This window comes from Lissotriton vulgaris, chromosome 6 (genome assembly GCF_964263255.1).
Source record: "Lissotriton vulgaris chromosome 6, aLisVul1.2, whole genome shotgun sequence".
Classification (NCBI taxonomy): domain Eukaryota; kingdom Metazoa; phylum Chordata; class Amphibia; order Caudata; family Salamandridae; genus Lissotriton; species Lissotriton vulgaris.
The window spans coordinates 1,678,966,678-1,678,980,650 of record NC_141694.1 but is presented as its reverse complement, the minus strand read 5'-3'; the positions used below and the strand labels follow the sequence as shown (position 1 = coordinate 1,678,980,650).

Genomic DNA, 13,973 nt, shown 5'->3' with positions numbered 1-13,973 from the left:
ACGCCATCTTGACACAGCAGATTCAGGCAATGTTACATAATTTTCTTGCCAGGTAGAGCGTCCGGCACATTTTGCTTACCATCTGCACCAGCTGGTCCACGCCGTGCATAATTGGATTCAGGGCTACCCGATTACAGAACAAAAAACTGGAACAAAAGAATAAGATTGAACCACCACTTGAATAGGTTTGATATGAAAAGAAAAACATACTTATCCCCATATTTGATTCAGTGTCGAGTCTCTGGGTGTGTGCAGTCAAGCTCCATTTAGTGTCAGGCAATAACCTAGCTGCACAATACCCCACTGTTTGAAGGGAAGCCGCTTTGTTTCAAAACTCAAAAATGGCACTGCTCCACACCAGAACTGGAGATCAAAACCCTCTAAGATACTACAGGCAATGAATAGCTCTGTGCTTCTGAAACCTCGCACAGCAGTTGAGACAAAAGGCCCCCCAAAAAAGCTCCAGTCACGAAGCCCGGTTGCAGCAAAGGACATACAAATACACAATTAAAAAATAGTTTTTACATAGCGCGTTATACCACACTCTTTCCGTTTCTAAGCGCTGGAAGCAACAGATGCTATCCCAAACCCATGCTACTCAGAGTGAGCAGTGCTGAGCAATGGTCCACACTGGCACACCTGAACAACACGTCCATAAGTCGCGGGGGAGCCCTGCATGTGTGCCTGGTCATCTAGTCTTGAAAAGCAGATCGAAATGACGGGGACAGAAGCAACCTGGCGTGGATTCTTCACCATTTTCCATCAACATACAAGGATCCATAGTGCAGCCAGCAGATCACAGCTGAAACCTTTTCAGTGTAAAATGGCTGAGAAGTTTGTCTTGGCAGAGCATCTGTTAAATCTTTCTGTGGGTAATCTCCATCCAGCATAACAAGCAGGTAAGTCATTCTCCTCACTCCCATCTAAATACAGAACGACAGAACTACACCAGGCCTCTTGAGAGACGGGAGGGACAGACAGGACAACAAACTACCAGAGTCCATATGTGCCTACAAGAACCGAGTCCACATCAGTAAGCATCAGCTTAGTTATTACCAGAGTAAACAGGAGTGCGACCAACAAGCAATTAGATTTTAGGTCAGCTGCCAAATCATAGGACAGCAAGGTCACCTACTGCAACATACATGACTGAGTCCAAAGCCCTGTGCAGAACACTTAACATACCCTGCACCAGCAGAACCAGGTCTCTGGATAGCTGGGAAGAGCTCCATGATAAAGAAGCATGAATGGAGACTACACAACCCGCCCCTAAACTACAACAGCCAAGGACCTCTCACTACACCCACTAATCCACTATAGGCCCCCCTTAGAAGGGATGACTGCCACCCTGCTTGAAGTCCAAGCGTTGCCTCATTCCTGGCTTGTAAGTGTGTGTAAAACAAAAAACTAGGAGGTTTTACTGGGAAATCATTATCTGGCAACATGTTATGCTCATTTGTCACACTGACACATAAGAAGGTCTACAACACTTCCTAACATCAAATGTAGGGAAACACAAACCTATTTAATTAAATAATCAGTTTGATCAATATACATTTAATTTACAGTTCCTTTGTTCCAAACTCGAACACATAAGAGGTTGTTTAACATTTAAATAGCCTATTTTATTCTTAACTTAATCTTTATACAGTGATTCATACATATTCATATCTATGTAGAGAACTCAAAAACAGACACGAAAACCCCAAGCACAAATAGGATTCAATAAATCAAACATATTAAAAGGTGCATTATCTTACTTTTTAAATCCTAGCTGTCAAGAGCTGCTGCACAATTATTCGTAGACCCCTCTTCCAATCTTTGCATGGTCTTCAAGAGATCTTCCACAGGCAACGAAAATCCTAGCGGCAACTAGCAGTTACTTATTGGAAACCAAGGCACTGTAGAGGAATACTTTCCCCCCTAACCAACATATCCACAATTATGAAGCTTTTAGAGGCCTGGAAAATCCAATTGTTGCCTCAAAATGCAAAAAAAAAAAAAAAGCTGGGCGCGAGAGCTGCAAGATGGTGGCATTCCAATGCAGGGAAGATTTTGATGAAGAAAGAATGGTTTTGTTTTTTTATTAGTAGTTCTACGTTTTTCTATGACAAAAACCTAAGATCCTAACATCACAGTAAACATGTTTCTGAAGGAGTGCTCAGATACCCAGCGATGCTGCCCATGGGCCAGTGATGAGGATGCCAATACATAGATGCACACCTTCAACTTCCTAGAAGAAAGACTCTTAGAAATAGAACGCAAGCTCTGAGCGGAGTGTTGTATAAGGCAGAACCTCTGAAGTCTACAGACGCCATGCAAAGTCCACTACTGGTTTTCTCTTTGTATTCTGGTGTTTGGCACGGAGGATAACCAGCACTAGAGTATAAAGAAAAAAGTGGGCGGCTGACCCAATGATACATAGAACTGGGAATCGCAGAACTCCATCTTAAGTTTCATGTCTTTAAAGGCGTCCTAGCCCCAAAATCTACTGAAACGTATCCAGTGTAAGAAACAAGTGAGACATGAAAACAGTGGTAGGCGAACAGAGTGATAAACAGCCATCTCATCAACACAGAAATGTGACCAGAGATACTCTAGTAGAACAAGGACAGAAAAACCAGTGCAGACCAACACATTCAAAATCCTAAGTGCTTAACACTAGGGGTGGGCGGAATTTGCGTAATCGTGTTACGCAAATCTCCCCGAAACGGTAAAAAATCTCCACGAACACGCAGAATTTCAGCGAACAAACGGAATTGCTTGTTCGCGATGCTTTTTTACTGTTCGCAATCGCTGTTTGCGTGCTCAGGGGGAAATATCTTGCGAAAACGCATTTCAGAATGCGAACAAGCAAAAAAATTTGCAAACTTGTGGAATGCAGAGTTTTGGGCAATTTTGCGTTCTCCGTGGAACGTGAAAGTACCTAAATTCCGCAAATTCCCCGAGCGGAACGGAATTTAACGCTCAGGCCTACTTAACACAAGGGTGACTGCATTTCAGTTGTATTGCCATGGTTTACAGCTCATGTGACTTGGTTCCTCCTGCTCCGGTGTGTCTAAGACGACAACGTAAGTTTATCAAACATCTCAACAAAGCATCAAGGGAACCTTGTTTTGCAAGACTATTTCACCTCAGTTATCATACCACAAATGAGCAGTTTCAAAAAAAGAGACCATATTCCATATTTTAAATTGTACACCATGCACCCATAATGACATTTATCCCATATTCAGGTGTAACCATGCTCACTCTTGCGCCTCAAGTTCCTGCTGAATGACCTGTGCAGAGGTGGTCATGGTGCAGTCAATGAGGAGAAAGGTCACAGTTCAAACCTTCTAATCAATTCCCCTCTGTCGAGAAGGCTGCACAGATGTACCAGCCCTGGATTTAAAGGTATCCTGGCAACAGCATCACCCCACGCCTGGGCGCTGACGCAGCAGTGACGGATTCACAGGGAGAGGACCCCGAGGCGGTCACGAACTATCCCTGCAGCACGTGCATGCAGGTACGCAGCGCGAGCAGAGCAAGATTGGGTGACGCACATTGATGTAGAGAAAAGAAGCCTTGGCAAAGCCAGAATGTTTGGTGTGCATTTTGAGTGCCGGCTAAAACATTAAAAGCGCCTGATGCAGGGAAAAAAACCAAACTAACCGATTTTTATATACGATGCATCTACGGAATAGATCATTTAATGTGCCATGATTTCAGAGTTCTCTTGAGATGTAAAATATTCCTTCATGCTCTGCAATGCAATCATTCCATAGCAGGCTCAATACTATACAAATCAGAAAATAACATGGGGGGAGAGAAATACTGTTCAGGGCAGAGCAAACACCGGCACTATGTGTGTGTGTATTACAGAATTGGTAAATATCGGTCTTCAGACGGCTGCGGTCATGACGGACGGGACCTAAAGATAATAGCAACTGGTGGGAGTGCTGCCTGCCTGGTCGAGGCCCAGGTGGCCTCATCTGTGGCAAAAAAAGTCCTCTGCCTGGATGCTTGTAAAAATAAGCCTGATGTTTCTCAAAGCGACAAACCAAAATACCTTCTTCCTGCTGAGTAACCAGTCCCACACTGCAGGCGAGATCTCCCACCAAAGACAGAGGAGAGACAACCAATGGAAGGCCAAGCACCGGACCAGCCTCGGGTTGGCGCGGACTTTGTTCAACAGGTTTACTATGAGTCGAGAGGCGAACACTCCAAGTGCAGGCCTGTAGAGGGAGCAGATGTGACCAGCTCCACCGCCACAGCGGGAAACAGCACACCGACACACAGCTACTCACACAACACATTGAACACCGGAACTTGAATTAACAATGCAAGGTAGTGCTGAAGGTTGTCTCGGAGCAGTACTCTGTAGGAGCGGTTCTGGAGAATGCTTATTGCCCAATTGGACCTCTTCATTGGTTGCTACTCCACAGCACATGAGCTCTAAGGAAAGGAGCGTGCCAAGCTCACTTTACCTGAAAAACGTTGATTAAGTTAGGAATGCCACTGGCTGCAACCACAACCTCGTTCTATACAAGTGACCCATACATATCGATTCACCTCATGACCAACACCGCAAACCATTTATTTTATTATCTCATTTGCGGTAGCGCAGGTCAACTCTTAAGGAATCTGCAACGCAGCACTTTTTAATAGGGCTTATTAATGGTTAATCACCACAAACTGAAGGGACACAATTGGGTGTTTTTTGCCAGATGCTCTCCTCAACCTTGGAAGGATGAAATGCACTATATGGAACTCAAACGCTTGACCTCCAAGTCTCTGGGTAGATAGACTCTAAGACCACAAGTACTTTATTGGTTTTAGAAACAAATGTAGTAGAGTAATGAACAAAAATCACAATGTACCTTTGCTCCAACAAGTAAGCTGGATTGTGTGCAAGATAAGCAAAGAGTAGGTCTTAAAAAAGGATACATTCCCAGGATCACTGCTTCAAGGCATTTGATGGGCAGGGACTCTCTCGTCATCTCTCTCGCCGTCTCCATTAACCTGGAATACAAACAAAGCAGCACGGAGTCCTTTTAGGATTTGGAATGGGCATACATCTGCAGTTCAGGTTGTTCCTCGGTTATCTGATAAACAGCATGTGTTACATTTAACAGCCCTCAACATCTATCGCGCACAACTGTATTCTATAATAATTTGCCCATTTCAGACTCAAAATAGGCCATTTAAACAGCATTTACATTATTATATCACTTGTTATTGCTGAGGAGCACGTCAAAATGTACAAGTTTAAAGCAACCGACCACAGCAACAGCCCCCCCCCCCCAAAAAAAACACAAGCATTGGCAAAGTCAATGGATTTTGCCTTTGGGACCTATTGGCTTTGGCAATGGTTTTTAGCAAGGATGTGGAGCATGGCTAAAGAATAACAAAAGAAGCATATGACATGGCGAACCGCTTAATACAACATGATGCAGGGACTTTATTTTGTTTGATAAATTTAAAAAAACGTGTCTTTTTGTTTTGGTTGATGCTTCACAGCATCAAAAATGCTTTTTACCAATGGTGTACAGTATCGCAAAAACCATTAGGTCCCAAAGAAGAGCCCTATTGGCTTTGCCAATGCTTACCTGCATATTGCTCTGCTGCTGCCATAAAACATAGAATGGAAGGGATATTCTGACTCCCTAGAGCCATCTGGTGTATTGAGATTTTTAAGTTTCGCCTCGTCGAGAGCTGCGCACTGCGCAGCTTTTCGGCGCAGGCGAAATCTAATGTTAGAAACAGAGTGGCTTGGAATCCGCCCCTCTGTTCCATTGGCTAGCTCCATAAATGGAGGCTAGCCATTGGAACAGAGATCTGTCCGTCATGGCCGGACCAGATTCGTGGGGGTTCCCGCGATTTCTTCCCTCCGCAACGTCATGCGGCCGTGGGCGGGGTTTATTTTATTTTGTCTTGCAGAAATGACGGGGTGTTTTAACTCAGACGGCCTCCCTTGCACGGAGTATGATGTCGGACGAGCTGCAGACGGACAAGCTGCTTTAAAGCGAGGCTACGTGGAGCAGACATTCAAAATCAGTATATCCACTACAATAAACACATATGTCAGACCCTCCAGGATATCGCGATTTCGCGATTTGCAAAAAAATCGCGAAATCGGCAGTTTTGTAAAAATGCCGCGATTTTTACAAAACTGCCCGCGAAATCCGGCACTTGGGGGGCTCTCTGCGATTTGGAGGTTTCTATGTGTGCAGGTAGGTGGCGCACTGAGGTCTTTGGGACCTATGCTAGCATGCGTCAGAGTGTTGTTATGTTGTGTGGCGAGAGGATGGAGGAAGGTGCAAGGATTATGCATTTTTCTAGCCAAACATTTTCCTTGCTCAAGCTGGCGGCAAACACGACCTTTTTTCAGCCACAAGTGTCTTCTCTAGGAACTTCCTAAGCAAAAGATATTTAAATCGGAAATGCTTTTTTATATGGTGTTCAGGCTGCCCCTGTTTAGTCATTGCAGACACAGGAGTAAACGGACAGAGCTTATCTGAATACCGAATGGTGGGGCATTTCCCTTACAGTGTGTGTGGCGTCTTTAAAAATAGACCATGAATTTCCTCTAAAAAGATGATATTTTTGAAGACAAAAAAGTGCCGAATTAATTTTCTGTCGAGATTCAAATAAGCCCTTTAAACCTTGTGCGTTCATTGATTTTAGCCGGGCATCGTTTTGCAGTTAAATGGCTGTACATTTTCTGCAAGATAACTTGAGTTACGCTGCTGGCAACGTAGATCCAGGCCTCTGGGAGTACTTCCTGCTGGGCTCTGATTGATTCGCAAGACTTTTCAAGAGTACCGCTTTGCTCGAGAGCGCTTGTGGTTTCCCTCCAGAAAGTCGTGAGGGTCCCAGAGTGTCTCTTCCCCGCCTCTTCTCCTTTTAGAGCACAGGTGTTACAAAGGAGCAAGCTGATACATCGGAGATGGTAGAGAACATGTGCGCCTGCCTCAGATGAAAAGGAATGCCCCGTGCCCCTCCCGCCTGCAGGCCACTTCTGGGGCCTCCAGCAGCATTATTCACATTTCGAGGATCCTTACAGCCTCTCATCCCTAAAGAAGAACCCAGCCTGCTGCTCCTTTCACAGGCCTAGCCTCGGGTCCAATAAGATGAGCTGTGCAGGGAGCGTCAGGGCTGGGTGAGATTACAACTCTCTCGCTCTCCTCATCCCTCTTTTACTCTCTTCCCCTTCACTCTCAGCTTCTGTCTCCCATTCCCCTTCCCGCTCTTCTGACTCTACACACAGACACTAGTAGTTCCCCCTCTTCTTCTCTACCCCCTCTGTCTTTCCTTTTCTCTCATTCTTTCTCTCTCTCTCTTCTTCTCTCCAACCATTCGGCCCCACTCGCTTTCCTTCCTCTTCCCTCCTCATATTTCCCCCAACTCTGTCTCTCACTGTCTCAATACCCTTCTTTTTAATCCCTTCCCCTTAACGCACATTCCAGTCAACCATCCTCTTTTTGTCTCTTGCTCTGCCTCCTCAAGTTCTCTTGCTCTCCCCATTTGCTCTCACTCTTCTACATTCTCTGCCTATTTCACAATATCTTTTGCCATCTCTTGTTTTTCACTGTCCTACCCATTCCTTTTCTTTTCCTGCTGGTCACAGTTTGCCTTCCCTTCTCTTATTTTTCACCCATTCCCCTCTCTTTTAACTTCCATTCGGCCTCCCTTTGTCTTTGGCACTTTCTTTTCCCCGGGCCCGTTCTCTTTTCTCCTCTTTTCCTGCTCTCCCTTTACTCTGGTCTCCACTTTCCCGTCTCAGTTATCCCTGCTCTCCCTTTCCCACTTTCTTGTGTCCTCCTTCTGAAGCTTCCTAACTCATCAGCACCTCAGCTTATTTCAAGATCACCCACTTTTGTAGTGTGAACCTCTTCTAGATTCACGTGGTATTCCTCCATGTTATGGTTGGGCACCGATATGTATCGTATGTCAGTATGGGTCAGTATGACTCACTGTTGGTGTTAGAAGAACACTGAAATCATGACTTTAGGACTTCCTTCAAACACGTTATGCATTGCGATCAGAAGTACCAGTGCTACATCTCAGTCAAACCCTCCAGGATATCGCGATTTCGCAGTTTGCCGTGCAATCGGCACCTTGAAGCCAAACAAAGTGTCTACATTGTAAATAAATCAAATATGCATAGCTTCATGGTGTTAAATAACTAAAAAAACTAAGATATCTGTGTTCGTTGTAGGAAAAATGGCAAAATAAAATTGCCGCTAAATTTCCATATTTGTGCCGCTAAATTTCCATTTTTGTGCCGCTAAATTTGCTAATCCATGCCACTATATCCTGGGGGGTCTGATATGTGTCTGTCTCCATAGCAGGATGTTTTACTGTTCCCGTCACTTTAGCGAACCATGTACTGTATAATGGAGCCAGTGCTGATCTCCAATTAACATTGGCACCGACAGCAGTGGGACCCAATAACCCCAAGTCAAGCTGCCTGCTGTTTTACTCCCTTTTTCACTAAGACTTGTCCACTAAGACTTGCCTCATCAACTTTGCAATAAGAAGTGACAAACGATTTAAACATGTTTGACTTTAATTCACCATGCGTTTGCAATACATGTACTTTAATTCCATGTAGAGTAAAAAAGGAACATTCCCTGATTGGTTAAACTCTATACATCTAAATCGAACATCCTGGGTGTGCACTAAGCTGCACAGGGACTTTGACAGTGCAGGGCAGCGTGGGAGGAGAGACCTCTCCTCTTTCTCTCCTCCCTTTTCTTCCCTTCTCCCCCACCTCCCTCTTCTCACCTCTCTCCTCCCCATCCTCTTTTCCTCTCTCTCTCTCACGCTGCATGCAGCCTCTCTCTCCACATAAGCACACTCCAGGCAGTCCCCTCTCCTCGGTATTTGATCAAATTGAGTGCAGAGTGCGAGTGCAGAGTAGTGAGTGAGCAGAGTAGTGAGTGAGCAGAGTAGTGAGTGAGCAGAGTGGAGAGTGACTGGAGAGTGCAGAGTGACTGGAGAGTGCAGAGTGACTGGAGAGTGCAGAGTGACTAGGGAGTGCAGAGTGACTAGGGAGTGCAGAGTGACTAGGGAGTGCAGAGTGACTAGGGAGTGCAGAGTGACTAGGGAGTGCAGAGTGACTAGGGAGTGCAGAGTGACTAGGGAGTGCAGAGTGACTAGGGAGTGCAGAGTGACTAGGGAGTGCAGAGTGACTAGGGAGTGCAGAGTGACTAGGGAGTGCAGAGTGACTAGGGAGTGCAGAGTGACTAGGGAGTGCAGAGTGACTAGGGAGTGCAGAGTGACTAGGGAGTGCAGAGTGACTAGGGAGTGCAGAGTGACTAGGGAGTGCAGAGTGACTAGGGAGTGCAGAGTGACTAGGGAGTGCAGAGTGACTAGGGAGTGCAGAGTGACTAGGGAGTGCAGAGTGACTAGGGAGTGCAGAGTGACTAGGGAGTGCAGAGTGACTAGGGAGTGCAGAGTGGAGAGTGACTAGGGAGTGCAGAGTGGAGAGTGACTAGGGAGTGCAGAGTGGAGAGTGACTAGGGAGTGCAGAGTGCAGAGTGACTAGGGAGTGCAGAGTGGAGAGTGACTAGGGAGTGCAGAGTGGAGAGTGACTAGGGAGTGCAGAGTGGAGAGTGACTAGGGAGTGCAGAGTGGAGAGTGACTAGGGAGTGCAGAGTGGAGAGTGACTGGAGAGTGCAGAGTGACTGGAGAGTGCAGAGTGACTGGAGAGTGCAGAGTGACTAGGGAGTGCAGAGTGACTAGGGAGTGCAGAGTGACTAGGGAGTGCAGAGTGACTAGGGAGTGCAGAGTGACTAGGGAGTGCAGAGTGACTAGGGAGTGCAGAGTGACTAGGGAGTGCAGAGTGACTAGGGAGTGCAGAGTGACTAGGGAGTGCAGAGTGACTAGGGAGTGCAGAGTGACTAGGGAGTGCAGAGTGACTAGGGAGTGCAGAGTGACTAGGGAGTGCAGAGTGACTAGGGAGTGCAGAGTGACTAGGGAGTGCAGAGTGGAGAGTGACTAGGGAGTGCAGAGTGGAGAGTGACTAGGGAGTGCAGAGTGGAGAGTGACTAGGGAGTGCAGAGTGGAGAGTGACTAGGGAGTGCAGAGTGGAGAGTGACTAGGGAGTGCAGAGTGGAGAGTGACTAGGGAGTGCAGAGTGACTGGGGAGTGGGGAGTGGAGAGTGACTAGGGAGTGGAGAGTGGAGAGTGACTAGGGAGTGGAGAGTGCAGAGTGACTAGGGAGTGCAGAGTGACTAGGGAGTGCAGAGTGACTAGGGAGTGCAGAGTGACTAGGGAGTGCAGAGTGACTAGGGAGTGCAGAGTGACTAGGGAGTGCAGAGTGACTAGGGAGTGCAGAGTGACTAGGGAGTGCAGAGTGACTAGGGAGTGCAGAGTGACTAGGGAGTGCAGAGTGACTAGGGAGTGCAGAGCGACTAGGGAGTGCAGAGCGACTAGGGAGTGCAGAGCGACTAGAGAGTGCAGAGCGACTAGGGAGTGCAGAGCGACTAGGGAGTGCAGAGCGACTAGGGAGTGCAGAGCGACTAGGGAGTGCAGAGCGACTAGGGAGTGCAGAGTGGAGAGTGACTAGGGAGTGGAGAGTGGAGAGTGACTAGGGAGTGGAGAGTGACTAGGGAGTGCAGAGTGGAGAGTGACTAGGGAGTGCAGAGTGGAGAGTGACTAGGGAGTGCAGAGTGGAGAGTGACTAGGGAGTGCAGAGTGCAGAGTGACTAGGGAGTGCAGAGTGACTAGGGAGTGCAGAGTGACTAGGGAGTGCAGAGTGGAGAGTGACTAGGGAGTGCAGAGTGGAGAGTGACTAGGGAGTGCAGAGTGGAGAGTGACTAGGGAGTGCAGAGTGGAGAGTGACTAGGGAGTGCAGAGTGGAGAGTGACTAGGGAGTGCAGAGTGGAGAGTGACTAGGGAGTGCAGAGTGGAGAGTGACTAGGGAGTGCAGAGTGGAGAGTGACTAGGGAGTGCAGAGTGACTGGGGAGTGGGGAGTGGAGAGTGACTAGGGAGTGGAGAGTGCAGAGTGACTAGGGAGTGCAGAGTGACTAGGGAGTGCAGAGTGACTAGGGAGTGCAGAGCGACTAGGGAGTGCAGAGCGACTAGGGAGTGCAGAGTGACTAGGGAGTGCAGAGTGGAGAGTGACTAGGGAGTGCAGAGTGGTGAGTGACTAGATAGTGCAGAGTGGAGAGTGACTAGGGAGTGCAGAGTGGAGAGTGACTAGGGAGTGCAGAGTGGAGAGTGACTAGGGAGTGCAGAGTGGAGAGTGACTAGGGAGTGGAGAGTGGAGAGTGACTAGGGAGTGGAGAGTGGAGAGTGACTAGGGAGTGGAGAGTGCAGAGTGACTAGGGAGTGGAGAGTGCAGAGTGACTAGGGAGTGCAGAGTGACTAGGGAGTGCAGAGTGACTAGGGAGTGCAGAGTGACTAGGGAGTGCAGAGTGACTAGGGAGTGCAGAGTGGAGAGTGACTAGGGAGTGCAGAGTGGAGAGTGACTAGGGAGTGCAGAGTGACTGGGGAGCGGGGAGTGGAGAGTGACTAGGGAGTGGAGAGTGCAGAGTGACTAGGGAGTGCAGAGTGACTAGGGAGTGCAGAGTGACTAGGGAGTGCAGAGTGACTAGGGAGTGCAGAGTGACTAGGGAGTGCAGAGTGACTAGGGAGTGCAGAGTGACTAGGGAGTGCAGAGTGACTAGGGAGTGCAGAGTGACTAGGGAGTGCAGAGTGACTAGGGAGTGCAGAGTGACTAGGGAGTGCAGAGTGACTAGGGAGTGCAGAGTGACTAGGGAGTGCAGAGCGACTAGGGAGTGCAGAGCGACTAGGGAGTGCAGAGCGACTAGGGAGTGCAGAGCGACTAGGGAGTGCAGAGCGACTAGGGAGTGCAGAGCGACTAGGGAGTGCAGAGCGACTAGGGAGTGCAGAGCGACTAGGGAGTGCAGAGTGGAGAGTGACTAGGGAGTGCAGAGTGGAGAGTGACTAGGGAGTGGAGAGTGACTAGGGAGTGGAGAGTGGAGAGTGACTAGGGAGTGCAGAGTGGAGAGTGACTAGGGAGTGGAGAGTGGAGAGTGACTAGGGAGTGCAGAGTGGAGAGTGACTAGGGAGTGGGGAGTGGAGAGTGACTAGGGAGTGCAGAGTGACTAGGGAGTGCAGAGTGACTAGGGAGTGCAGAGTGACTAGGGAGTGCAGAGTGACTAGGGAGTGCAGAGTGGAGAGTGACTAGGGAGTGCAGAGTGGAGAGTGACTAGGGAGTGCAGAGTGGAGAGTGACTAGGGAGTGCAGAGTGGAGAGTGACTAGGGAGTGCAGAGTGACTGGGGAGTGGGGAGTGGAGAGTGACTAGGGAGTGGAGAGTGCAGAGTGACTAGGGAGTGCAGAGTGACTAGGGAGTGCAGAGTGACTAGGGAGTGCCGAGCGACTAGGGAGTGCCGAGCGACTAGGGAGTGCCGAGCGACTAGGGAGTGCAGAGTGACTAGGGAGTGCAGAGTGACTAGGGAGTGCAGAGTGGAGAGTGACTAGGGAGTGCAGAGTGGAGAGTGACTAGGGAGTGCAGAGTGGAGAGTGACTAGGGAGTGGAGAGTGGAGAGTGACTAGGGAGTGCAGAGTGGAGAGTGACTAGGGAGTGCAGAGTGGAGAGTGACTAGGGAGTGGAGAGTGCAGAGTGACTAGGGAGTGGAGAGTGCAGAGTGACTAGGGAGTGCAGAGTGACTAGGGAGTGCAGAGTGACTAGGGAGTGCAGAGTGACTAGGGAGTGCAGAGTGACTAGGGAGTGCAGAGTGACTAGGGAGTGCAGAGTGACTAGGGAGTGCAGAGTGACTAGGGAGTGCAGAGTGACTAGGGAGTGCAGAGTGGAGAGTGACTAGGGAGTGCAGAGTGGAGAGTGACTAGGGAGTGCAGAGTGGAGAGTGACTAGGGAGTGCAGAGTGGAGAGTGACTAGGGAGTGCAGAGTGACTGGGGAGTGGGGAGTGGAGAGTGACTAGGGAGTGGAGAGTGCAGAGTGACTAGGGAGTGCAGAGTGACTAGGGAGTGCAGAGTGACTAGGGAGTGCAGAGCGACTAGGGAGTGCAGAGCGACTAGGGAGTGCAGAGCGACTAGGGAGTGCAGAGCGACTAGGGAGTGCAGAGCGACTAGGGAGTGCAGAGCGACTAGGGAGTGCAGAGTGGAGAGTGACTAGGGAGTGCAGAGTGGAGAGTGACTAGGGAGTGCAGAGTGGAGAGTGACTAGGGAGTGGAGAGTGGAGAGTGACTAGGGAGTGCAGAGTGGAGAGTGACTAGGGAGTGCAGAGTGGAGAGTGACTAGGGAGTGGAGAGTGCAGAGTGACTAGGGAGTGGAGAGTGCAGAGTGACTAGGGAGTGCAGAGTGACTAGGGAGTGCAGAGTGACTAGGGAGTGCAGAGTGACTAGGGAGTGCAGAGTGACTAGGGAGTGCAGAGTGACTAGGGAGTGCAGAGCGACTAGGGAGTGCCGAGCGACTAGGGAGTGCAGAGCGACTAGGGAGTGCAGAGTGACTAGGGAGTGCAGAGTGGAGAGTGACTAGGGAGTGCAGAGTGGAGAGTGACTAGGGAGTGCAGAGTGGTGAGTGACTAGGGAGTGGAGAGTGGAGAGTGACTAGGGAGTGGAGAGTGGAGAGTGACTAGGGAGTGGAGAGTGGAGAGTGACTAGGGAGTGCAGAGTGGAGAGTGACTAGGGAGTGCAGAGTGGAGAGTGACTAGGGAGTGGAGAGTGGAGAGTGACTAGGGAGTGCAGAGTGACTAGGGAGTGCAGAGTGACTAGGGAGTGCAGAGTGACTAGGGAGTGCAGAGTGACTAGGGAGTGCAGAGTGACTAGGGAGTGCAGAGTGACTAGGGAGTGCAGAGTGACTAGGGAGTGCAGAGTGACTAGGGAGTGCAGAGTGACTAGGGAGTGCAGAGTGACTAGGGAGTGCAGAGTGACTAGGGAGTGCAGAGTGGAGAGTGACTAGGGAGTGCAGAGTGGAGAGTGACTAGGGAGTGCAGAGTGGAGAGTGACTAGGGA

The 13,973-nt window shown here is 49.1% G+C and overlaps 1 protein-coding gene across 1 annotated transcript in view; it reads right to left on the bottom strand.

Annotated features, from left to right (window-relative positions):
* The window catches only part of VASH2 (vasohibin 2), a 172,896-nt gene that overhangs the window by 59,498 nt on the left and 99,425 nt on the right, over window positions 1-13,973 (bottom strand). The window contains exon 5 of the mRNA XM_086927869.1: window positions 4,930-5,004. Within this exon, the coding sequence (XP_086783995.1) occupies window positions 4,930-5,004 (75 nt within the window). The remainder of the gene's footprint in view (window positions 1-4,929; window positions 5,005-13,973) is intronic.